A 24271-nucleotide genomic window follows, 5' to 3' on the forward strand; every position below is an offset into this window, starting at 1 on the left:
CCCGACAGGCTCCGACCAGTCCGGGATGCCCAGGGGGGTCTGGTCTGGCACAGAGTGACTCCCTGGGCACGTGGGGAAGGAGTTCACGAGGAAGGAGCTAATGCCGGTGCCCCAGGCAGGGAGAGCGACGAGGACCGGCTCCCTCAGACCCTGCGCCCGGCGCCGGCCTGCAGACGGGGGTCCGCTTTGTGGGACCGAGAGGGGAGCAGGGAGGAGTCCCTTAGCTCTTCTAGCCTGTTTCTTCATTCACCTGCCTACCAGGGAGTTGGATTGACATATTTCAAAGGTGATTTTTTTTTGGCTCTACATTGATTTTTTCTGGCTCTACATTGATTTACGTACATACCCGCACAGATAAAGGATGCTAAGTGCCTCTGGGCAAAATGTAGTCGGAGCCAGGCGTGACCCTGATCTGTGAAATGGGGGATTCCCATCTGGGGAGGGGGGTGGATTCTGCAGACAGGCGCTGGGATGAGGAAGGGGAGGCGCCAGCTGGGCCCCTGCACGAGAGCCCCACCGGTAAGTAGTAACACCTGGAGTCCTCGTTTCTGCCAAGTGGGAGGGGTGAGAGGAGAGGCACGCTCCGTCCGCGTCCGTGGAGAGGGTGGTAATGAACTCAGCACACGTGCATTCTGCGCCGCAGCCACAGAGCCCGGCCGGCCCGACCTCAGGTGCTGGGGTCCTGCGAGGCGCCCCCAGCCCCCGCTTTCCCGCTGAGCCGCAGAGCTGGGGTCGTGCAAATCTGCAAACCTCGGGTGCAAAGTGCTTGACGCCGCGCGGGGCGCACAGTAAGCGCCCGGAGAAGCTATTCTTGCAGGTTCCGGCGAGGAGACCGCGCGGCCGCCTCTCCAGCCGGCCTGGGGCCCAGCGGGCGACCCGGGGCCACCGCCGCGCCCTCTTCCGCTCGCGGAGCCCGCGGGGCGGGGCGGGGCGGGGCGGGGCGGGCGGGCTGCGCGGTCCTATCAGCGCCGCCGGCCGCAGAGGGGGCGTGGCCGCGGGCTCCGGGCCGCGTATAAAAGGCGGCGCTGCGCTGCCCAGGGCTCACTCGCAACCCTGTGCGTGTGCGGTGTCCCGCGTCCCGCGACCTGCCCGCGCTGCCGCCGCCGCTGCACGCAGGACTCGCCGGCGAGGTGGTGACCGGAGCCCTGCGGAGGTAAGCGCGGCTCTGAGTCCTCTCCTTCTGCAAGCTGAGTCCCGCTCTCCCCGAACCCGAGCAGTCCCGTCTCCCCCGCCTCCGGGCTCGCTGTGTGCAGGCGCTGCGCGCTCCGCCGGCGTGCCTTTTACAGATGGAGAAACTGAGGCTCAGCGAGGACATTCGCCTAGGCCCTCACAGCTGGGAATTCCAGGGAGCCGGCATTCAAAGCCCGTCTGCTCCCCGGGCTGCGTGCTCTGGATTTGGCTGCCTTGTGCAATTCGCCGGCATGTGTCGCGTTCCTGTGTTCACACGTGCGTCGGTAAATGCAAGGCTGATGGCACGGATGTGGCAGGCGTTAGAATGTGTGCTACCCACGTGGGCAGGGCTGGGGGATCCAGCGGCATGTGCATTAATGCTCTGCGGGTTCCAGGGTCACACGCCCCTGTGGTTTCATTTGCAACAAACCTGCGAGGTAGCAGCCTCCTTCTTCCTGTAGTTTGGATGAAGGTGCTGAGGGTCGGGAGAGGTGAAGTGAGTTGTTTAGGCGGAGCCAGGGCTCTGTCTGCCTCCAAAGCTGCAGATGGATGTGTCCGGCTGTGGGGCCATGCCAGAGTTCCTGAAGTTTCGGGAGACACATTCCTGGGTCTCTTTAGCCAGAGAGGGCATCTGCACAACTCCTTGTGCTGGAGTGCCGGGGAGCTCAGCTGCCCGGGCGGAGAGAGCCACATCCAGCCCCGCTCGTGGTGCGGACCCAGAGCCTCGCGGCCAAGGGCCGGGAGGACAAGCCAGGGAGGTTTAGCCGGTGCCCGTCCGTTGTGGTCTGACTTGAATCGGGCGTCTCCCAGCCAAAAGGTGAGGTGCTGCCCCGGCCAAGAGAAGCATCTGGGAGCTTCTGCAACCTTGCAACCAAGAGCCCTAACCCTTTGAGCTGTCAGGTCCCTTGCCCTGTAGAATGGGGCGAGCCTGCCTGTCCCGCCTGGGGCCTGGGGTCGAGAGACCAGAGGCCTGCAGCACCCTGCGGGCGTGCCCTCCCTCCCAGGGACTGGGGTGGCTGTGTTGTCACTGTTGGCTATCCCAGGGCCCTTTGTGTTGTGTGCTCCCGATTTCCTGCCTCTGCCCCTTAGCCGGCTGTTTCCACCAGGAGAAGGAGCGGGAGGCTGGGGCTGGAGTGCCTATGTGGCGGGCTCGAGCCCTGTGCCAGGCACTTCACCTGCATTATCGCCCCCACAGCACACCTGGGCAGTAGGCTGCTTGATCCCCCTTTTTCAGCTGGGGAAACTGAGGCTCAGTGAGGCAAGATCACCCCGCTGGGACGGGATGCTCTCACGCCCGGGTGGGTCTCCCTCCAGACCTGCACTCTTTTTTTTTTTTTGGAGACAGAGTCTTGCTTTGTTGCCCAGGCTAGGGTGAGTGCCGTGGCGTCAGCCTAGCTCACAGCAACCTCCAACTCCTGGGCTCAAGCGATCCTCCTGCCTCAGCCTCCCCAGTAGCTGGGACTACAGGCATGTGCCACCATGCCTGGCTAATTTTTTCTATATATATTAGTTGGCCAATTAATTTCTTTCTATTTATAGTAGAGACGGGGTTTTGCTCTTGCTCAGGCTGGTTTTGAACTCCTGACCTCGAGCGATCCTCCCGCCTCGGCCTCCCAGAGTGCTAGGATTACAGGCATGAGCCACTGCACCAGGCCAGACCCTGCACTCTTGATGTCTGGGTTCAGACACTTCTCTGCCCACTGCCAGCTCCACCTCTGACCCTGACCTTCACGCAGGTATGGTTTGGTCCGAGAGGGGGCCCAGTTGGAACAGGTGGATGATGTGCCCAGGGGAGGAGAAACAAAGAGGGTGATTTTGATTTTTGCAGAGTCCCTTAAAAGATGTCAGAGTAGGAAGAGTGACAGCAACCTTCACGGTAATCCCAGCAGCTGGCGTCTGTCTGTCTGGCGCTCCCTGCAGACCAGGCGTGCTCGGGGTTTCCAGGGACGGCCACCCTGGCTGCTCCGAGCTGGGCGCTTTGCACGGGGGTAAATCGAGGGTCGGAATGACAAAGGCATGTACCCAACGTGACGCAGCCAGGGTGGGGCGGAGCTGCCATCCCAGCCTCGCCTGCCTCAGATTCCGGGAGAAGGTGCTTGTCAACAATGAGCCATGTGACTGTCACGGCAGAGCTTACTACTAGTCACGGCCCGGGGCAGCCTTGTGGGTGCTTTTAAACGTTGCCAGGGGGCTGGGTCCCCGGCCCGGTTGGAGTGGAGCTGGAAGGGGAGGCGCTGGCTCTGGCCTGGGGCTCGACTCCGCCCACGGGGACTGGTCTGTACCCACCGAGAGCCCGCCCTGGCCCTGGCCCGGATCAGGGCCGGCTCCCAGAGTCCCACCTCTGGCCTGGGGAGGACAACTGGCGTGACGGGGGAGGGGGCCGGCGCCGGGGGCGGAGAGTGTTTACGCCCTTGCACGTCACTCCTCAGGGACCCCGGATCGTACGCGTGGCCTTTTGGAGGTTGCATTTGAAACATTTTAGAGGCAGGACCCCCAGCACTGACCTGCTCCTCCTTGTGGGCCCTGGAATGTTTCTTTCCTCTGTCAGCGGCGTGGTTTGCTGCGCGTGGGAGGTGCCTGTGTGTCTGCCTGCGCCTGACTCAGGAGGCTTCTCTCTCTTTTTTTGTGCAAACTCACTGGTTTTTGATCAGTCCCAGATGTGCAAACCCAGCATCACTCAAAGGGGCTGATGGCTTGTCAAGAAAGGAAAACAAACCCCGGGCGTAATTTTATTTCACGTCGTCTCCAGTTTGTTGAGGGGAGCGGGCACTCGGGGCACCTTGCAAAGGCCGAGCTGGAGCACGCTCTGTCCCGGGACAGCCAGGCTCGGGCCAGGCACAGCTGGGTGCTGGTTGATAGGACAGGCCGTGTTTTTCTGTTTTTTTTCTCCCCCGACAAAAAAAATTTTATTGCGGTAAAATAGACATAAACATGTAATTTACCCCTTTAACCATTTTAAAGTGTGCAATTCGGTGGTATTTAGTACATTCGCAGTGTTGTGCAACCACCGCCAGTATCTAGTTCCAGAACGTTTTCATCATCCCACAAGGAACCCCATCCGCAGCTCCCGCCCCTCCCCGTCCGCCAGCCCCTGGCGGCTGCTGATCCGCTCGTGTCTCTGGAGTTGCTTCTTCCAGCAACTTTGGTTTTGGTTTGGTTACCAGCTTTGACGCTTCGGTACACGTGGGATCACGTGGCATGCGGGTCTTTCGAGTCTGGTTCCTTCCACCGCGCACCCTGTTCCCAAGGTCCGTCCGCACTGTAGCGTGGATCGGCGCCTCTTTCCTTTTTTATGGCTGAATAATACTCCATTGCACGAATAGACCACATTTGGGGGAAAGTTTTCAATCAGCAATAATCGCACCCCGGCTAAACCTCATTGGCTGTGACCCTGCCACTGGGCAATGCTAAACACACGACATTCTGTCTATCCATTCTCCCACCGATGGAGGCTCGGGCCATTTGCGCCTTTGGGTTTTGAGAATAGTTCTGCTGTGAGCATCTGTATGCGAGGTTTTGTGCGGGTGCACGTTTCCGTTTCTCTTGGGGTGGAGTCGCTGGGTCACCTGGCAACTTTATGCTTCACTTATTGAGGAACCTATATGTCCTTTGTTCTTGAAGAAGCCATGACCCACGTCACCTAGTTCCAGAGCATGTTGAGGTCCGTTGCCCTGAGCGCAGGGAAACCCCGCACCTGGGTGCTTTGTGGGCAGTGGTCACCTTCCCCCTGGGTCACAGCAGCGACTGGCAGGGACGTCGCCCTGGGGGAGCCTGCTTCAAACCCCAAGCTGTGGGCAACTGTGGGCACTTTGAGGCCGTGGGGACATCACGGCCCAACCCCAGGGAGAGTTGTCTTCTCTGATCGTCTCTCCTGCTGCGTCAGCTTAGACAAAAACCACAGAGTCAGAGGGGGAAAAAAAAAGTCCGAATGAGAGTTACGCAACTTCCAGACCATCCTTTTAAAAAATTAGAAATTATGAAATCCCACATTTTCAATCCCGATCTCTGGAGCGTGTTTTGTTTTGAGCGCAGAGTGTCGAAATCCCAAGAGGAAAAAAAGAGCCACACTCGCATTCTGCTCGCAGTCACGTGATCCTGGATCTGACGCTGCCCCCGGATTATCTTGGGCGGGAAAAGCCGGCTCTAGGGTGGGAGCCGGCACCTAGCTGGCGTATCCCGGGACCGACTGGGGAGAGCCCGAGAGCTCCCAGAGGCAACGGCAGTGCTTTGCGGGAAGGGACCGATGCTGGCGGGTGGGTGGGTGCAACCAGGCGTTCCTGCAGAGTCGGGTTTGCAGAAGGGCCCGGGACCCTCGGAGAACGGCCGGAAGTGCCGGGCGCCTGGAACCTACGGGTCGGGTCGGCCTCAGGGCGGCAGAGGTCCGCCCTGCCCGCGTGGCCACGAAGGAGGCGCAGGTCACACAGGAGAGCGACAGACACAGTGGCGTCTGCGCTTGAGAACAGCTCACTCCGGAGTGAGCCGTCTCCCCCAGAGTGTGGGCTCCCCAGGGTGGCTGAGCGTGCGCGGGGACCCGGCAGCAGACCCCCTGACCCCAAGAGCTGCTCTGTCCCTGACACCCGCCCACACCCCGACCTCCCTTTACAGCAGGGAGCGAGCGTCCTCTACAACAGGCAGAGACAACTTCGTGCTGTTTTCATCGTGCCTAATTTTACCGTCGGCTTCCACTCACGGCACAGTGATCCGAGTCTCTGTAAATGACAGTGACGGGAAGTTGCCTTTTTAAAGTACGCTTCTTGGAACCCGAAAGACAAGCAAACTTATATACAACTACAAAACATGCACTGGTGTTGGTAGGTGGTAGGACGGTGGGCAGAACTTGGGAAGCTGGTGTAGAGGGTTGGGGTTTGGGAAGGGCTGGATTGAAGTGGGGGTGGGGGCGGGGGAGGTTCGAGAGGCTCTTATAATCTAGAGCAGCGGTTCTCAAAGTAGGGTTCCCAGACCAGCAGCACCTAGACAACCATAGTAATGACAAATTTCCAGGCCCCACCCAGACCTGAATCAGCAGCTTCTGGGGATGGGGCCCACAATCTATTTTAACAAGACATCTAGCACTTTCCGATGCAGGCTCCAGCGTGAGACCCACTGCCCTAGAAAGCGAGGGAGGCTTGCCCAGGGCCCGGGCACAAGGACGGGGCGTGGAGGGGCTGGCCAGTGGGGCGTGGACGTGAAGCCGTGTGGATGGTTCTGGTGACAGGGCCTGGTGTGACCAGAGAGAAGTCACACGGCGAGAATGGAGGGAGTGGCCCGGTACTAAGCCTTAGAATAAGAAGGCTCAGCTCGGTGGCACTCTGTGCTAAGTAAGCTCTGTCATTCCCCATGCCCTGGGGCCTGAGCAAGTGTCCCAAGGATTCTAGAAGGTTCCATCAGAGCATACTTCATGCCCCTGTGTGCCCAGGACCAGCCTGCCACGTGCATCTATTTATAACCCCTAAAAAGTCACCCCTGAAAGAATGAGCTGTTTCCTCCAGGGCATTTAAAACACGTGTGTTCCATGCGTGTCCGTCATCTCTGCTGTCCCCGGCCCTGGCCGGCTCCCAGCGCGGCCAGCCCGGTGCCCCCGTCCCCCCAGGCAGGGAGCACCCCCTGCTGAGCGCCGTTCACTCCGGGCACCTGCAAGGCTTGACTGCCTGGGACCGAGAAGATACCCTCTGCCGGACTTTGGCATTGCTGGGCACGGTGCTCTCTCAGGCTTGGGCTAGCCGGGCCCGTCTGGGACAGCCAGCAGCGCCCTGGTGCAAGGGGAGGCCCCGGCGGCCGCGCTTTACCGGGCTCTTCTGCGTCTTGGTTCGCTTTGACGGAGGCGGCACTGACTCCCGGGGAAGCCTGGGGGTTTTCCCGTTGTGGCCTCCTGTTCTCCCTCTGCCACTCCTGCTGCCTAGACCCACTCTTCACACCCAGGTCAGAGTGGCAGCAAGCTTTTGTTCTAACCTGTCGTTGACACTTAACATACTAGAGAAGCTGGGCAAGGCGGCTCACGCCTGTCATCCTAGCACTCTGGGAGGCTGAGGCGGGTGGATCGTTTGAGCTCAGGAGTTCGAGACCAGCCTGAGCAGGAGCGAGACCCCGTCTCTACGTCTCTAAAATTTCTTTAATAGAAAGAAATTAATTGGCCAACTAATATATATAGAAAAATTCAGCCAGGCATGGCGGCGCATGCCTGTAGTCCCAGCTACTCGGGAGGCTGAGGCAGGAGGATCGCTGGAGCCCAGGAGTCTGAGGTTGCTGTGAGCTAGGCTGACGCCACGGCATTCACTCTAGCCCGGGCAACAAAGTGAGACTCTGTCTCAAAACAAAAATAAAAACAAAAAAACACTAGAGAGAAGTGCAGGAGCTCATGAGTGGCAGATGCAATTCCTCGAAGTGTGGCGTCCCTGCCCCGCTGCAGAGCCGGGCAGCCCCCGACGCCCCTCGGCCCCTGCCCCCACCCCCACCCCAGGGAAACCGTGTCCTGACTGCTCATGGCACTGGCTGGTTCCGCGTGCGGGGTTAATCATCAGCGTCTGCCTCCTTTGCTCAACGCTGAGTCTGCGCCACTGTGCCTGAGGGCTTTCAAGACACAAGTCAGGCCCGTCTGGCCCGCCTGACCCCTCAAGGGCTGTCTCTGTATCTGCAGCAAAATCCAGGCTCCCACCTGCAAGGCCCCTCCCCACCTGGCACTGGCTGCCCCTGCGGGCCCACTGTTCCCCGGCTTCACCGGCTTCGTGCCTGTCCCAGACCGTCACCACCTCCGAGCCTTTGTCCCAGCGGTCCCCGCAGCCCGAGTCCCTGTTCCTCAGGCTCCCTCAGGGACCTGGCCGTCTGCCTCAGCGCAGCGGTCACCGCGCTGTTTCCCGGGGTTGGTGTCCAGACCTTTCTGTGCACCTGTCACCGCCAGGCTCGCCGTCTGTGTCCTCCCAGGCCCGAGGGCGGACTCTGTCGTCTTCTCTTACTGACCCCGAGGGCCGCGTAGGGCTTCACCCTTGGACTTCACTCTCAGAGCGGAGCGGAGCTCTGGACTCACTGTCCCCGCTGCCACCCAACTCCAGAGGGCCCTGCCTGTCAGGCGGGGAGGCGGGTCCAAGCTGCCAGTCTTGGCGCCTGGAGCAGGGATGACTTGGGGACCCTGCATGCACTCCAGGGGAGGAGGGACCCTTAAGTTGCCAGAAGTCCTGCCACTGGGCCCTTTATAAACACCGTTCTGCGTAGCCCTCACCCTCCCTCCCCAGCCTCACTGCTCAGCCCCGCGCGGCGGAGGCAGAACTCGAACCCAGGGCCGACCCAAAGCCCAGGCTTCTCTTCGCTGCCTTCTGGGAGTCAGTGCTCTCCTTCCCTTGGAGGCGGAGGGCTCCTGCCATGGCTCCTTTGACGCTTTGCTGGGAGCGCTGCTGCCAGGGAAACATCCAACATGGGCTCCGAGGGAGGAAGGAGCCCCAGGAGTTGCGTCCTGGGCTTGTCAGGGACGCGTCGCTTTGTCGTCCAGTCACTTCAAAGTGGCTTTTCTTGCGCATTATCTCGGCTCGCCTTGAACGCGCTTGATTTTCGGCGCCTCTCTTTTTGCACAAAGTAGGTTCAGCTAAGTGGTTTGTTGAACGGTCATTCTTTTTGCCCAGCATTTTGTGCATTCTCAGCACGGTGTTAAAAAAAAAAAGTTGAATGGGTTTTGTACGTTGCATTTGTCCCGTAAATCCTGTGAGGCTGCACCTTTTGCCGAGGGCACAGGAGGGAAGAAGGTGCCGGTCCTGGCGGTGGGGAGCCCGGGCGGTGCGGTCGGGGGCGGGGCTGCTGTCCCTTCCCTCGGGTCTGGCCCTGATCCTGTCCAGAAGGGCTTAAGGAAAACCGCCAGGGACGCCATGGAGGAGGGGCCCGGGATGTTCTGCTCAGTCCTGGGATCTGCCAGGGACACCCGGGGGGAGGGGGAGGAGGAGAGAGGAGGGGGGGAGGAGGAGAGAGGAGGGGGGGAGGAGGAGAGAGGAGGGGGGGAGGAGGAGGGGGGGGAAGGGGAGCGGGGAGAGGGAGAGAGGAGGGGAGAGGGGGAGGGAAGAGGGGGAGGAGGATAGAGGAGGGGGGAAGGGGAGCGGGGAGAGGGAGAGAGGAGGGCGGAGGGGAGGGAGGAGGGGTAAGAGGGGGTGGGGGAGGGGGTGGAGGAGAGGGAGGGGGTGGGGGAGGGGGAGAGAGAGGGGGAAGGGGGTGGGGGAGAGGGAGGGGGAGGGGTTCCTCCTCCAGCCGCCACCTCATTCCTGGAATTTCTGGGTGGTTTGTGGCTACACTCCGATTCAGCTCCGTCCTTGTCCTTGGCCTTCTTCCCCACACTCCGAGTTCTCCTTTGACTTCTGAGGAAGAGCAGAGCCTTCCTCGGGGCCCTTCCCTCCCCGGGGCCGCCCGACCCCGGCCTTTTAGGGGCGGCTGCGGTGGTGCAAGCCGGGAGACAGCTGCAGGACCCGGGGAAGGAGGTGGGTGCGGAGGAGGCGGGGTGGGGGGCGACGACCGGCCCTCGGGCATTCCCTACGACCAAGTTGCTTGTCTGTGTTGAGCCTCAGTTTCCTCATCTGCAAAGTGGGGCTGATAATCGCGGTCACGCCGTGGTTTGTGGAGAGCGGGAAGCAGGCAGGGCTGGGGGTGGAGGGCCCGCCGCCTCCCCGTCCCGCCGTGCCTTGGCCGGGTCACCGGGTAACGACAAAAAGGGACCAGACTCCGTGCCAGCCGGCCAGGGATGAGCTGGAACCGGCTCGTACCGGCTCCCGCCAGCCTGTGAGAGCGGCTAGGTGGGCTTGCAGACGGGCGGGGACCCGGCGAAACACAGCCGCCGCTGTGCGTCAAGTCACGGAAACGTGCGTTTAAAATAAAGGAGATCAACGCTCAAAACTGAGCGTGCTTCCTCGCCTGTCACCACGATTCACTGTTAGCTCTGCTCTCGAGGCTGGCGCTGCCGGTGGGATCCGTGACGGAGAGACCTCGCACTGCCACACGGCCGGGACCCCTTTGCAGAAAGCCGCGTTCACGCTGGGCGCTGGGAGTGTTTCCACCGAGGGAGGCGGCAAACGCTATGTGTGGGGGGTTGGCTTGCTTTTTGGCCTCCAAGTAGGTCGGCCAGCGCCACCCTGGTTCAGCCCGGCGCCCGGGCGGAGGGGACTCAGTCTGCGCAGACGCAGCCGCCCGGGCGGCGGGTCCCAGGGCTGAGGGACACGCACGGCCTGTCCGCTCTGCTGGAATGGAGCCGAGGAAGGGGACAACCCTGCAGGGCAGAAGGGGCGTCCGACCCGGCAGTTGCCCTCGGCGTGAGTTACCAGGCATGGCTGCTTCACGGCGGCCTCTGGCCACGTGGTTGACCTCAACCCTTAACCCTGCAGACCTGGTTCCTGACGTCACAGAACCCACGTCCTCAGGACGCTGGGAAAACGGCCGACACCCAGGGCGTAGCCTGGGGGAGGGTTTCCCCCTGAGCATTGGACGCTTAACAGGATTTTTATTTTTTGGGGGGAACAGAGTCTCACTCCGTTGCCTGGGCTAGAGTGAGTGCTGTGGCGTCAGCCTAGCTCACAGCAACCTCAAACTCCTGGGCTCCAGCGATCCTCCTGCCTCAGCCTCCCGAGTAGCTGGGACTACAGGCATGCACCACCATGCCCGGCTAATTTTTTTCTCTATATATTTTTAGTTAGTCAATTAATTTCTTTCTATTTTTAGTAGAGATGGGGTCTCGCTCTTGCTCAGGCTGGTTTCGAACTCCTGACCTCGAGCGATCCGTCTGCCTCAGCCTCCCAGAGTGCCAGGATGACAGGCATGAGCCACCGCACCTGGCCTTATAGGATTTTTAAAAATTGGCTTTTGTTAAGGCAACGGTGGGGGCCTGAAATAATACGATAAAGAGCGAATCGCCTCCTCACTGCCTTCCTTCCGCAATATTAATCCCAGCCTCTAAAACTCCACGCAGCCATCTGGGGGGGCGTGTGGCATTGCCACTGTTGCCGCAGTAGCTGGGGCTTACTGAGGGCTAACCTGGTGACCTCGTTCCTTCCGCAGAGCCGTGGGGCCTGGGGCTCCCCTCTGCCCTGTCCCTGCACAAGTGCCCTGTCCAGCCCTGCACTAGCACGGGGCTGTGTCGGGGACTGAACCCCGCTCTCCCCTCCCTGATTTACTACGCGGCCATCAACAAAGAAGCCGAAGTCACGCACAGCCCCCACGTGGCTCTTCCCAACATAGCGGGGGAGGCGTAGGCCCGTGGGCGGCGGGCCTGCGGGGTGACTAAGCCCCGGGCTTCTAGCAGGCGGCGACCCTTGAGCTGAGTCTCCGCGGAGAGCAGGCACGGGTCTGCCCGGCTGCGGCGGGGAAGGGGGGCACGCCGGGGTCACGGGACGAGCTGTGGGAACGGCATGTGCAAAGGCAGGCGCTTGGCAGGGCCGCGGGGCCGCCGGCTGACAGGCCGCGTCCGGGGATTCATCTCCCTGGCGGGCATTCCTAAACACAGACGGGCGCCAGATGGCGTGGTGAACTCCCACCGAGTCCCCGTCTCCCCGCGTCCCCGTGCTGGGCGCGGGAGCACATGGCCGGGAGGTGGCCGTTGAGGGCACCCCCTCGCTGGATTTGGAGCAGGGGCTTGCTGAGCCACCCCCGCCCCGTGCCCACAGAGCCTGGTTAGGCGGCCGGAGGGCTGTGATCACAGCAGAGGGGTGTCGAAACTTCCCCGGGCCTTGGGAAGCTTGATCGCAAGTCTCCACCTCTAACTAGCCCCGCGACCTCGCAGATGCCAGCCAGCGTCTCCCGGACTCGGTTTTGCTCTCTGCGAAATGGGGCTGCAAACAGCCACCTCCCCTGGCAGAGTCGACACGGACGGGTCTCAGCTCTGGGCGACGCCGCAGATGCCGAGCACCTATGGCTTGGATTCTCCGGGCGTGGCCCCTGCCGCTGGCCCTGGGACTCGGAAGCCCTGCTGCGGGCCCCCGCCGCGGCGTGCCGCTCTGGCGTGCTCTCGTGAGGAATGGGAGCCGATCTCTCGCTTGTGGTTTTACGGGCGCAGTTTTGCAACCTTGGCCAAGGAGAACAGAACCTCCCAGAAGGCGTTTGTGCCGCGGTGCACCCTGGCAGTCCACAGCGGAAGTTTCGTGACCGGTATGCGGCCGGGGCTGACGGTGGAGGAGGGTCCCCGGTGACTGGGGGGCCAGAGAGCGCGGGCCTCGCTCCCCAGGTTCCGAGTGCGAGTTCTCCCAGGACGCCGGGAGGACAGCCGGGGCCTCGGCAGCTGGAAAGCGGCTGGCCGGGCCCCCGGGGTCAGAGGTCAGCTCATGCCATGTGAGTCGAAGGCTCGAGGGCAGACGGAGGCCCGAGGGTGCGGATGGGGGCGTGTTTGGGTGGCACGCCACCGTCATGTAAAGGCTCCTTCATCTCCCGTGGGTGACGCATGGCTGCCTTCCCACTGGCAGAGCCACCGTGTGGCCTGGGAGGCCACCACGCCCGGCGAGACAGAGCAGGGCACGGAGAGCCTTAGCGCAGACTGGGAGGCCCTTCCCCGGCACGGTGGGGGGGCGTTTTCAGTCCCCAGGGAAGGGTTTTCAGTCCCCTGGGGGAAGGCAGGTGGCCTTCAGGGAAGGGCGTGCGTGATGCCTGGGCCTTGAGTGGGGACGGAGAGCTGAGCTCCAACCCAGAGTTCCTGCCTGCCGTGGGCAGGTTCTATAACTCCACAGGCCTCAGTCTCCCCACCTGTGGAATGGGAGAACCCAAACCTCCGGGTGACCAGGAGGGCAAACGAGAGCGTAGGGACGAGGTGCTCCCATGGCGACGGGCGCACGTGGGTCTTCCCCGGCCCAAGCCCCGCGGACTCGAGGCTTCCCAGCGGGAGCCATTTGTCGGCCTCGGACAGGACAGTGTGTTTGTCTCACTTGGAAAATGTTTGCTTTTTTTTTTTTTTTTTTTTTTTGAGACAGAGTCTGGCTCTGTTGCCCAGGCTAGACTGAGTGCCGTGGCGTCAGCCTCGCTCACAGCAACCTCAGACTCCTGGGCTCAAGCGATCCTCCTGCCTCAGCCTCCCGAGTGGCTGGGACTACAGGCATGCACCACCATGCCCGGCTGGTTTATACGTTTTTCAATTTGCATAAGTAGTGTCATTAGCATGCCATTCTACAACTTGATTTTTTAACTTGCCACTCACCATGCTTGAGATTTATTTGTGCCCGAGCCCGCCCTTTTATCTGCTGTATAATATTCCACCGCATGACCCCCCTCCCTGCACAGTTCAGTCTGAGTTGTGCCTATTGGCTATTTACATCAGAACCGGGTTTTAATCCACCTGGGTCTCAGTAGAGTCACACAAGCAGTTTATGCTTTGCGCCTCCGGGGGTCCCTTTGCTCAAGCATCACCGTGATGCCTGCCTGCCCGGTGGGATCGTGACCTGACGTCAGGGCCTTCTGGCCGTGCCTTGGGGCCGCGCCGGTGGCAGCTGGAGATGTGCATATATGGCGCTGCGCTCTGCGTGGGAGCGCAGGGCCCGAGGAGTTCTGCGTGCTTGGCCTCGTTCCCAGCGGGGGCGCACGGAGGTCCCCCCCACTTGGCCCCGGGCTCTGCCTTCGGAGGGGCGGCGGGTCTCACCCGCTGGCTACAGAGCAAGCCCCGCCTCTGCGCTCTGCGCCCGGGTTATTTTTGTCTGCTCGTGGCCGTCAGGACCCTGGAGAGTTGCCAGGGGCCCGCTGGGAACCGCAGCCTTCCCCTGGCTCTCTGGCCACGCCCTGCCTGCTGGTCTTGGCGTCTCTGCTTCCTGGGAAGCCAGTCCCGACCTGGGTCCATGTGCCCCCCTGGGGACGCCCTCCTCTGGCTGCCATTTTGCAGTCCCAGCCGCCGCAACAGGTACACCCCTGCGTGTGCCAGGAGGGTGAAGGATGGGGAGGCTCTCCTTCAAACAACTGAGCCCGGCCGGGCGCGGGGGCTCACGCCTGTCATCCCAGCACTCTGGGAGGCCGAGGCAGGAGGATCGCTCGAGGTCAGGAGTTTGAAACCAGCCTGAGCAAGAGCTAGACCCCGTCTCTACTATAAATAGAAAGAAATTAATTGGCCAACTAACATATATAGAAAAAAAAATATTAGCCGGGCACGGTGGCGCATGCCTGTAGTCCCAGCTACTCGGGAGGCTGAGGCAGGAGGATCGCTTGAGCCCAGGAGTCTGAGGTTGCTGTGAGCTAGGCTGACGCCATGGCACTCACTCTAGCCTGGGCAACAAAGCGAGCCTCTGTCTCAAAAAGAAAGAGAATAAAAACAAACAACTGAGCCCCTCCAGCCCCGGACCGGCCAGCTTGAGACTCGTGGCCGCCGCCCTCCTCTCTCAGGTCTTTCAGCAAAAGCCACCCCAACGTGGTCACTGCTCGCTAGTTACCCACGGGAACCACTAACCTGTCGTGGGACGGCCGTGATCAGAGGGGCCTCGTGCAATGACGGGTCCCATGGGGCCTCTCAACCACTTTTGGTAAACTGAGTCTCGCTGCGCAGGGACGAGAAGTTTGCTGTCAATGCCGGTGCGTGGCATCCCCTTTGGTGACGTGAGGTGACTTACCAGTCCCTTTCGGGGGCAGGAGGCAAGTCAGTTCGTGCCGGGGATCTACCCGAGTCCCGAATGAGCAAGAAATGCCGACGCGCCGCTAGGAAGCACGGCGACTCCTGCAGGGAGAGCTCGGGTCGAGCCCGGGAGGGACCGTTCCAGCCCGTCCTCTTTGCAGTCCGGACGGCCCGCCCTGCCGGAACCGTTGGCGTGAATCCCGGCTCCACCAGTTCCCGTGCCTGGGCCCTTGGTTGCTTAGCGTCTGCGAGCCTCAGTTTCCACATCTGCGAGACGGGAGCATCCTCCTGCTCCATCCTTGGTGGCCGCTGCGTCACTAACTGGTCTCCTCCCCGCCCACCCTCTGCTTCCTTCCAGAGCCCGGAGCGCCCAGCCTTGTGTCACAGGAGCCCCGGCCACCGTCACCCCGCCGCCGTCACCCCGCCGCCCCTGCAGGCGAGCAGCCATGAGCCGCGTCCTGGGCTGTGCCGTGCCCCTGGGGCTGGTGCTGCTGGTCTGCGGAGCCCAGGGCTACTTCCTGCCCAACGTCACCCGCCTGGGCGAGCTGCTGGGCCGGTACCAGCGGGCCGAGCCGCACTCCCGCGCACGCAGGGCCATCCCCAGGGAGGACAGGGAGGAGATCCTCATGCTGCACAACAAGCTGCGCGGCCAGGTGCACCCTCAGGCCGCCAACATGGAGTACATGGTGAGTGCGGCCCCCGGCTGCCCCCGGTCAGCGGGTGGCGGCCGGGTGGCAGGGTCCCTGGCTGGGTTGGTGGCGCTCTGCCCAAACGGGGCTTCTCGTGCAAAACCCGCCCCCTTCCCTATTCCCGGGCGTCACCCCTGAGGCTGACCCGAGGTCCCAGATGCAGGGCAGAACCCCTCCCCCACCCATGGAGCAGCGGGCGGGCGTGGCCCTGCCTGCAGACAGCGCCCCGTCTGTCTTGGGGCGGGGGAGGGCGGTGGCAGGTGCGGGAGCCACCGGCTTCGGAGGTAGGACAGAGCTGGGTCTGAGTCCACACACCGGCTGTGTTACCCCGAGTGGGTGGTGGAGCCTCCCTGAGCCTCAGTCTCCCCGCCTGGAAGCTGGAAGGCAGTGGCTTTCCCGGAGCCGCTGGGAGGACGGAGAGACCCCTGGGTGCTGGGCACAGGGGAGAGGCCCCAGGAACACCCTGCACCCTCCGCTCCGGGTCTCACTGGTGCCCTCTGGGAGCCAGCCTGCCACTCGGGGTAACGTGTGATATTGCGTCCCTGGCCCGGGCACAGGGGCAGATCATTGCGGTGGCCGGCAGGTAACCACGCTCGTGGTGAGACGCCTGCTTCCGCGCCCTGGTTCTGGACCGGCCGGCCGTGGGGCCCTGGGCAGATGACGATGCTCCTCTGAGCCTTGACTTTCCTGGCTGCGAAACGGGGAGAAGAGGTCTCCTTCCAAGGGCCGCTGTTGCGTTGCAGTGAAAGGACCCGGGGGAGTCCAGGCCTGGCGGCCCCGGTGCACGGTGCCGGCCTCCGAGACGGCGCACGGGACCCCGCAGACCTTCCGTGCTGTGTGCCGCGTGCCGTGGCGGGGTCGTTCAGCGTGGCCTCTCCCGTCTCACAGACACGGAGGCCAAGAGACACGGGACACGGCCCTGGAGCCGGCGCCCCGACCCCGTGCAGACCTGCCACTTCCCACTTGCTACCGTGGGAACCCAGCAACGGGGCACCCGGGCTGGGGAGCCCGACCCCCTCCCCGGCCCTGACCCGCCCGTTTCTCCCGCAGACCTGGGACGAGGAGCTGGAGAGGTCGGCGGCGGCCTGGGCCCAGGAGTGCGTCTGGGAGCACGGGCCCGCCCGCCTGCTGGTGTCCATCGGGCAGAACCTGGCCGTCCACTGGGGCAGGTGAGCGCCGCCCCCGCCCGCCGCGCCCCTGCTCGTGCTCTGGCCGCCACTGCTGGCCCCTGCTGTGTGCTGGGCCTGGGGCTAGTGCCATTTTCAACATCAGCCCCCAGGGAGAGGGAGAAGGGTAGGGTGAGGGGGACAGACAGAACACCCATCCCCACTGGCATGTGGAGAAACCAAGGCACGGCGCCCAGGGACACTTCTGAGTAATTGACAAAATATATGGCGACGGGGTGGCTGACCCGGACGCTGATGATTGGATCGGGGTTCCCAGAATTGGGTTTTTTAAATTTCTTTAATTTTTATTTTTTTGAGACAGGGTCTCACTTTGTTGCCCAGGCTAGAGTGAGTGCTGTGGCGTCAGCCTCACTCACAGCAACCTCAGACTCCTGGGATCAAGCGATCCTCCTGTCTCAGCCTCCCGAGTAGCTGGGACTACAGGCATGCGCCACCATGCCCGGCTCATTTTTCCTATATGTATCTTAGTGGCCAATTAATTTCTTTCTATTTATAGTGGAGACGGGGTCTTGCTCTTGCTCAGGCTGGTCTCGAACTCCTGACCTCGAGCAATCCGCCCGCCTCGGCCTCCCAGAGTGCTAGGATGACAGGCGTGAGCCACCGCGCCCGGCCACACAGAGTTTGGGTTTTCCATTCCCTCTCCGTAGAAGGTTCTGGAGCCCAGTTGCTGCTGCCAGGCAGGACGTGGTGGGTGAGCCGGAGGAGATGCCGTCTGCAGCGGGTTAGGGCCTTGCTCTCACTCCCAGCCGAGACACCGCGTGGCCAGGGGCAGCCACGGTGTCCTTTGGGTCCTCGAGTTTTCAGGACGAACGGGGGCAGGTGTCTCGGTGGGCCACAGGTAGGACTTCACCGATGCAAAGTGACACTGTGGTTTTTCCTGTGGTCGCTTTTGCTTTTTATGAAAACAGTTGCACCACAACATTAAAAGAAAATGTCTAAATGGAGCAAAACCGACGAATTCCACCGGCCTTTTCATTTTTCTGGGCTTCTTTGTAGCATTTGGCCAGAGGCCGACATATTTCCACGCAGTTGTAACCGTGGCCTGGGCAGCTCGGAAATCTTTCCTTTCCTTTACGATGATATGAGAAAATGCTCTGCCATACGGTTGTCACTGTTACTGTCCTGTGCAGGCAGTGGGCGCCCACACCTGGGTCCCTTCCGCCCTGCAGCTTGGTTTTTTTTTTTTTTTTTTGAGGCAGAGTCTTGCTTTGCCACCTGGGCTAGAGTGCCGTGGCGTCAGCCTCGCTCACAGCAACCTCCAACTCCTGGGCTCAAGCGATCCTCCTGCCTCAGCCTCCCGAGTAGCTGGGACTACAGGCATGTGCCACCATGCCCTGCTAATTTTTCTATATTTTTAGTTGTCCAGCTCATTTTTTTCTATTTTTAGTAGAAAATAGCTGTCTCCCTCTTGCTCAGGCTGGTTTCACACTCCCGACCTTGAGCGATCCTCCCGCCTCGGCCTCCCAGAGTGCCAGGATGACAGGCATGAGCGCAGCTTGGGTTTTGTGCCTTGCTTTCTGCCGTAGCTCAGCAGGCTCATCTCAGTCGGGCGACTGCAGGGTAGTATGGGTGGGTCAAAGGTCACAGAGACTTTTCCCACCTTCTCATGCGATTTTGCTAACTCGCTCTCCAAAACAGCCTCCTCCCTCTGCACGCCCCAGGGGCGCCCGAGGCCTCATTTCCCCAGAACTGCCCCAGCGCCGGTGACCCTGAGTCTGGGGAGACCGTGGGGGACAGCTTCCTCCTGCCCCCTGGCCCCCACCGAGCGCACGCCTTTCCCCAGGCCGGCCGCAGGAAGGGAGGCCGCTGACCACGCCACTCGCGCTGGGTCCAAGCCGTAATTGTTACAAGACCTCTAACTGCCTCGCCGACCGCAGCGCCTTGCAGACGGCCGCTGCCCTGCGAGTTTGCTCTTTCCTGAAACCACTCTGCTTGCTCTAACTGGAGACCGTGGATTTGTGTTCCGTTTGTTTTCTTTCCTGGCTTAAAGAAAACACAATGGGGCCGGGCGCGGTGGCTCCTGCCTGTGATCCCAGCACTTTGGGGAGCCCGAGACGGGAGGATCGCTTGGGGCCAGGAGTTTGAGACCAGCCTGGGCAACATAGTGAGACCCCGTCTCTACGGAAAAATAGAAAAATTAGCCAACGCCTGTAGTCCCAGCTACTCAGGAGGCTGAGGCAGGAGGATCGCTTGAGCCCAGGAGTCTGAGGTTGCTGTGAGCTAGGCTGACGCCTCTGTACTCCAGCCCAGGCAATCCCGAGAGACTCTGACTCAATTAAAAAAAAATCCCCACAAAACCACAATGGTGTCAATCTGGCAGCCGGAGCTGAGGCGAGGGGCCGTGGCCACCAAGCCGTGACCTCACGGAGGACGTCCAGGGCGAAGTGCAGCTGGCGGCTCCCCCACGAGCTGTCAGTGGTGCTGGGGACCCCTCACTGCAGGGGTGAGGCGGGGGGGGGGCGAGGTAGGAGCTGCAGGTGATAAAATCCTCAATAAAAAGTTTTTGGAAGCGTTTGCCTACCGGGCTGCGGAGCTCTGCACACCCGGAGGCTCCTCTTGAATGGGATTCTGCTGCGTGCCTGGGTCCTGGGTCCCCCAGCAGCTAAGGAATGAAGCCGGTCACCGTGACACAGAGACACGAGGCTGGAGGCTCCTCTCTGGGAGGTGACAGGGACCCCCTCTTCTCTGCACCCCATCTTCCAACTTTCAGACTGTCCCCTGCCACAGCAGTGTCCTCTCTGCGTACCACCCCTTCAATTTTCTTTTCTTTCTCTCTCTTCCCCTCCCCTCTTCTCTTCTCTTTCTTGACAGAGTCTCGCTCTGTTGCCCGGGCTAGAGTGAGTGCCGTGGCGTCAGCCTCGCTCACAGCAACCTCAGACTCCTGGGCTCAGGAGATCCTCCTGCCTCAGCCTCCCGAGTAGCTGGGACTACAGGCATGCGCCACCACGCCTGGCTAATTTTTTCTATATATTTTTAGTTGTCCAATTAATTTCTGTCTATTTTTAGTAGAGACGGGGTCTCACTCTTGCTCAGGCTGGTCTCTAACTCCTGACCTTGAGCCATCCTCCTGCCTCGGCCTCCCAGAGTGCAAGGATGACAGGCGTGAGCCACCTCGCCTGGCCTTACCCCTTCAATTCTCTCATTAACGTTTCTCTCTACATCGACTTTAAGTGCACTTTAAGTCTCGAGTTTCATCTTGAGCAATAATATCTGGGAAATACAGGGTTCCCCGGGCTGCATAGATTTCCCCAGTGCACAGGAAAATAAATGCTCAGTTGACATAAGGAAGGGCTCACTGGGAGCCAGGTGAGAGCTCCGCGCACACACGTGGCGTGCGGGCCACCTTTCTGGCTTCAAGCACAGCTCCCGGGTGCCGGGCAACTTGGGGGCTGTTGCCCGCCCCGCCCCCGCCCCCGCCCGCTCTGTGTCCGCCGGGGCGCGTGGGCAGCCGGGCCGTGACGAGCCGTCTCTGCCCGCAGGTACCGCTCTCCCGGCTTCCACGTGCAGTCCTGGTACGACGAGGTGAAGGACTACACCTACCCGTACCCCCACGAGTGCAACCCCTGGTGTCCGGAGAGGTGCTCGGGGGCCATGTGCACGCACTACACGCAGGTAGCTCGGCGGCGCCCACAGCCTGGGCCCCGCGCCCGCACCCCGCCCTTCATCTCTCCCCTCCCCCGCCCCGGGACCCTGCCAACTCCATAAAACCTTCGTATTTCCCCTTCATCCGGTGCTGCTCCAAGCACAGCTGGTGGAGCAAGCTGTCTGTTGCCGGTTCACGGCAAGGTCAGAAACCGAGAGTAAGCTCTAGAAACTTCTACGGCGATTTTACTTACCTGGGGCATTTTCACCGTGCGTGTGGGTTTTTGGTAGGTAGGTAGGTTGGTTTTTTTTAGAGAAATGCCCGTATCTTCGACGCATTAGCAGGAAAACGCCTGCTTCGACCTTCCACCGCGTAGCCCTGTAGTGCCGGCACCTGGCAGATCCAGGCCAGATTAAGCTGCCCCGGTGTGACTTGTCCCGCCAGCTGTGACACACCGATGCTGTCTTTTCAGATAGTTTGGGCCACCACCAACAAAGTCGGCTGTGCCGTGAACACCTGCCCGAGGATGAACGTCTGGGGAGAAGTCTGGGAGAACGCCGTCTACCTCGTCTGCAATTACTCTCCCAAGTAAGCACGAGCCGGCACGGCCGGAGGTCTTTTCGTGACCACACAGAATAGGGGGGCTAGCGTGTGTTGCGTCTGGGTTAGCTTGATAGCTCAGCAGCGTCAACGAGAACTCAGGCTCTTCCTGTCTTCCCGCTGTGCCATCTTCTCCTCGTGGCGCCAAGACGGCTGCAGAGCACCGGCATCACATCTTCCCAAGCAAAGGGAAGGAGAATGGTAAAAGGGCTCTCTCCTGAGGCCTTTCTCACCCCTGGCACACACTTTCTCCTTCTGTCATTGGCCAGAACTAAACTGACCACAGACAAGGGGGCAAGATCGCCCCCAGTTGGCTTTGCAAGTCGTCCCCTGGGACCGCCTGCGCACAGTCAGAAGCGGGAAGAGCTGTTGGCCGGGCAACTGGCTCACGGTCTGCCGCAGTGGTGTCACCAGTGGTTTTTTTTCTCTGAAAACGGGCAAAGGACAGCAGCCTAGAAAGCACTTGTTCACACCACACCTAGACTTGCTTCCGTCTTCCTGCGGGAGCAGCCCTCGTGGCTCCCGGTCTCCATCGCGCCCTCCAGCCCTTCCCTCCCGCACCTCCATCGCCCACCGGCAACCGTGCTGACTCCCGGCTTGCGCGGTTCACGGCCTGCGGTCGCACGCCGGCCCCAGCTACCAACGGCCTCGCCGCGGCCTGCACCTGGGGGTCCGGCCGGACAAAACGGGAGCGACCTCTTTTATTTGGTGTGGGCGGCGGCGGAGAGGGGGTGGGACGACGGGGGAGGGCCGAGGTTTGGAGGGAAGTAGAGGCACTGCAGACGCCGCCCGGCTCACCCCCGCTGGCACCGTCCAGCAGCCCTCAGGGATAGGAGGGGGGCCGCGGACGGGAGGGGGTCTCGGACAGGAGCTGGGTCGCAGATAGGAGCTGGCCATGTCCTCTCGGGGGAGTGCCTCGGGCGCCCTCCGAGGTGGTGGGGTCCCGGCAGGGGCAGCGGGCGGGAGTGAGGAATGCTTTGACCGGGCAGATCCCGTGGGAAGTGGAGCCCTGCCTCTCTAGAGCGGCCGGCCTCTTGAAAAGGCAACGGCGTGCGCGGGTGAAACAGTAACCCGCGGATCTTAAGCGTGCAGCTCGGCGCGTTCGCATCTGCTAGTCTGCCGGGGCTGCTGAAACGAAGCCCACAGACCGGGCGGCTGGAACAACAGCTCTGGAGGCCGGATCTGGAGGCTGGAAGTCCTCCGGTCACGGTCCGGCAGGGCTGGGCTCTGGTGGGGGCTCTCTCCCTGGCTTGTGGACGGCCACCCTCTCGCCCTGTCCCCGTGTGGCAGTGAGAGACAAGGACATTAGTCCTATCGGATCAGAACCCCACTATTTTTATTATTTTTATTATTTTTTTTTGAGACAGAGTCTCACTCTGTTGCCCAGGCTAGAGTGAGTGCCGTGGCATCAGCCTAGCTCACAGCAACCTCAGACTCCTGGGCTCAAGCGATCCTCCTGCCTCAGCCTCCCGAGTAGCTGTGACTACAGGCATGTGCCACCATGCCCGGCTAATTTTTTCTATATATATTAGTTGGCCAATTAGTTTCTTTCTATTTATAGTAGAGAAGGGATCTCGCTCTTGCTCAGGCTGGTTTTGAACTCCTGAGTTTGAGCAATCCTCCCGCCTCGGCCTCCCAGAGTGCTGGGATTACAGGTGTGAGCCCCCACGCCCGGCCCAGAACCCCACTATTGACCTCACTTAACCCTAATCAGCTCCATTGAGGCTGGGTCTCCAGCTCTGCAGCCACGCTGGGGGCCGGGGCTCCAGCGTGTGAATTTGGGGGGGCGACACTCACTCAGGCCATGGTCACAGGGACACGCCAGCGCACCTGCCATCCACTTCTAGACGGAGGATGTTCCAGAGCCCCGGAAGGCTCCCTGGCGTCCCCCAGAGGGGCCCTGTCCGAACCTCTTTCCCCACGGCTCAGTCGTGTCTAGTTCGGAGCCTCAGCCGAGGGGGCCGCGTGTCCCTTACTGCGCGCTCTCCGTGCACGCCCCCGTCTTTTGCTCAGTGTCACACGTATGAGACTCACCCGTGATGCTGCGCGTTCACGGGCCCTTCCCCACCGGTCGCTGCCCGAGGTTCTGCGCTGCCCACGGCCTCTCTCTCTGGAAGGGGAGAGTAGGAGCCCCGGGCTGCGCGGGACTGCGCCCCCACGAACCATGGCGGGACAGTGGCGTGTCCAAGAGGAAACGTGGAGCCCCGATACGGGGGACAGCCGGGCTCGGGGAGCAGGACGGGCCTCGGATCTTGTTATTGGCTGAACGAACGATGCTTGAGTAGCCGGGAAAGAAGTTTCTAGAATGAATCACAGAGACGGGTCCTCAGTTGCTCACGGCTCCAGCTTGCACAGCAGCAGGCCAGGCGCTGTGGGGGGTGGGGAGAGGGGCTGGGGGCTTCTGCTACCCACCTGCCCCCTGCCCTTGGGGACGCCAGAGGGAGGCGGGTGGCACCCTGACCCTTGACCCAGCCCCTGTGCAGAGCGAGGCAGGCCTGGGCCCCACAGCCTGGGTTCAAATCCCAGCCCCACCACTGGCTCCCTGTGTGACCTTGCACAAGTGGCTTCACCTCTCTGTGCCTCGGCCTCCTCCTCTCTCGGGGACTGGATGGCAGCCTGCCCTCCCTCCCGGGGAGTGGGAGGATGGATGGGAGCACGGTGGGGCGCCGAGACCTGGGCCGGGCTGTCTCTGAACGGGCTGACTGTGCCCATTGGAGAAGTGGCTTAAAGGGGGATCCTTTTTCCGAGCAGAGGTGACCGGGCGGTGGGGTGCGGGCCGTGCGGGGGGCTGGCGGGAGACGGCTGACGGTGCCGGGTGGGGGAGGGCACCTCGCAGCTGCCCGCTGCAGGGTCGCGGGGGGTCTGGAGCTGTGTAGGCCCCGCATGTGCAGACGGGCCCAGGACTTGCCGCCCTGCACGGCCTGCTCCTCCCGAGACCCGGCGGGCGGCACGAGCGGGCGGGAAGAGGCCGGCGCCGAGGCTCTGGGCGCCCCTCCTGACCGGGTGTTTGGTCTGTCCCCAGGGGCAACTGGATCGGAGAGGCCCCCTACAAGAACGGCCGGCCCTGTTCCCAGTGCCCGCCCAGCTACGGAGGCGGCTGCAGGAACAACCTGTGCTACCGAGGTAGGAGAGCATCCGCGTCCCCTCCCCGCCCTCTGGGGACCCCTGGGCACATCCGTCCCCCGCAGACCCCCCCACCCCGCTGCTGCCCCGGGCCGTCTGCGGGCCCCTGGTTTTGCCTTGTCCCCCTGCGTTTGGTTTTCGGCCCACCTGGGATGTTCCCACTTTCTCTGCCGCTACAAAGAACAAGTGTTTTTGTGCCCAAAGCGTCTCCCATGTGTTGTGCTGTTTCCTCGTGTCCGAGGAGGCGTGTCGCATGCAGGAGGGGCCGAGGGGCCGGCCATGCTCTCGTGGTCCTGATTGGTCTTGTTCAGGGCTCCATCGCAGCCTTGCGGGTGACTAAGCCGGTTTGCAGGGGGCTGGGTGGGCGGAAGGGAGCAGCCCCCGA

The 24271-nt window shown here is 61.9% G+C and overlaps 1 protein-coding gene and 1 pseudogene across 3 annotated transcripts in view; one reads left to right on the forward strand and one right to left on the reverse strand.

The window, feature by feature from the left end:
• Positions 1 to 1053: 1053 nt before the first annotated feature.
• The window catches only part of CRISPLD2 (cysteine rich secretory protein LCCL domain containing 2), a 63361-nt gene continuing 40143 nt past the window's right edge, over positions 1054 to 24271 (forward strand). For all 3 annotated transcript variants that reach the window (XM_075995833.1, XM_075995834.1, XM_075995832.1), the window contains exons 1-6: positions 1054 to 1153; positions 15063 to 15390; positions 16444 to 16562; positions 20060 to 20192; positions 20636 to 20751; positions 23786 to 23886. In XM_075995833.1, the coding sequence (XP_075851948.1) occupies positions 15151 to 15390; positions 16444 to 16562; positions 20060 to 20192; positions 20636 to 20751; positions 23786 to 23886 (709 nt within the window). In that variant the 5' untranslated portion in view covers positions 1054 to 1153; positions 15063 to 15150. The remainder of the gene's footprint in view (positions 1154 to 15062; positions 15391 to 16443; positions 16563 to 20059; positions 20193 to 20635; positions 20752 to 23785; positions 23887 to 24271) is intronic.
• On the reverse strand, positions 4469 to 4579 carry LOC142862979 (uncharacterized; annotated as a pseudogene).

The sequence above is a fragment of the Microcebus murinus genome, chromosome 20, assembly GCF_040939455.1.
Source record: "Microcebus murinus isolate Inina chromosome 20, M.murinus_Inina_mat1.0, whole genome shotgun sequence".
Classification (NCBI taxonomy): Eukaryota; Metazoa; Chordata; class Mammalia; order Primates; family Cheirogaleidae; genus Microcebus; species Microcebus murinus.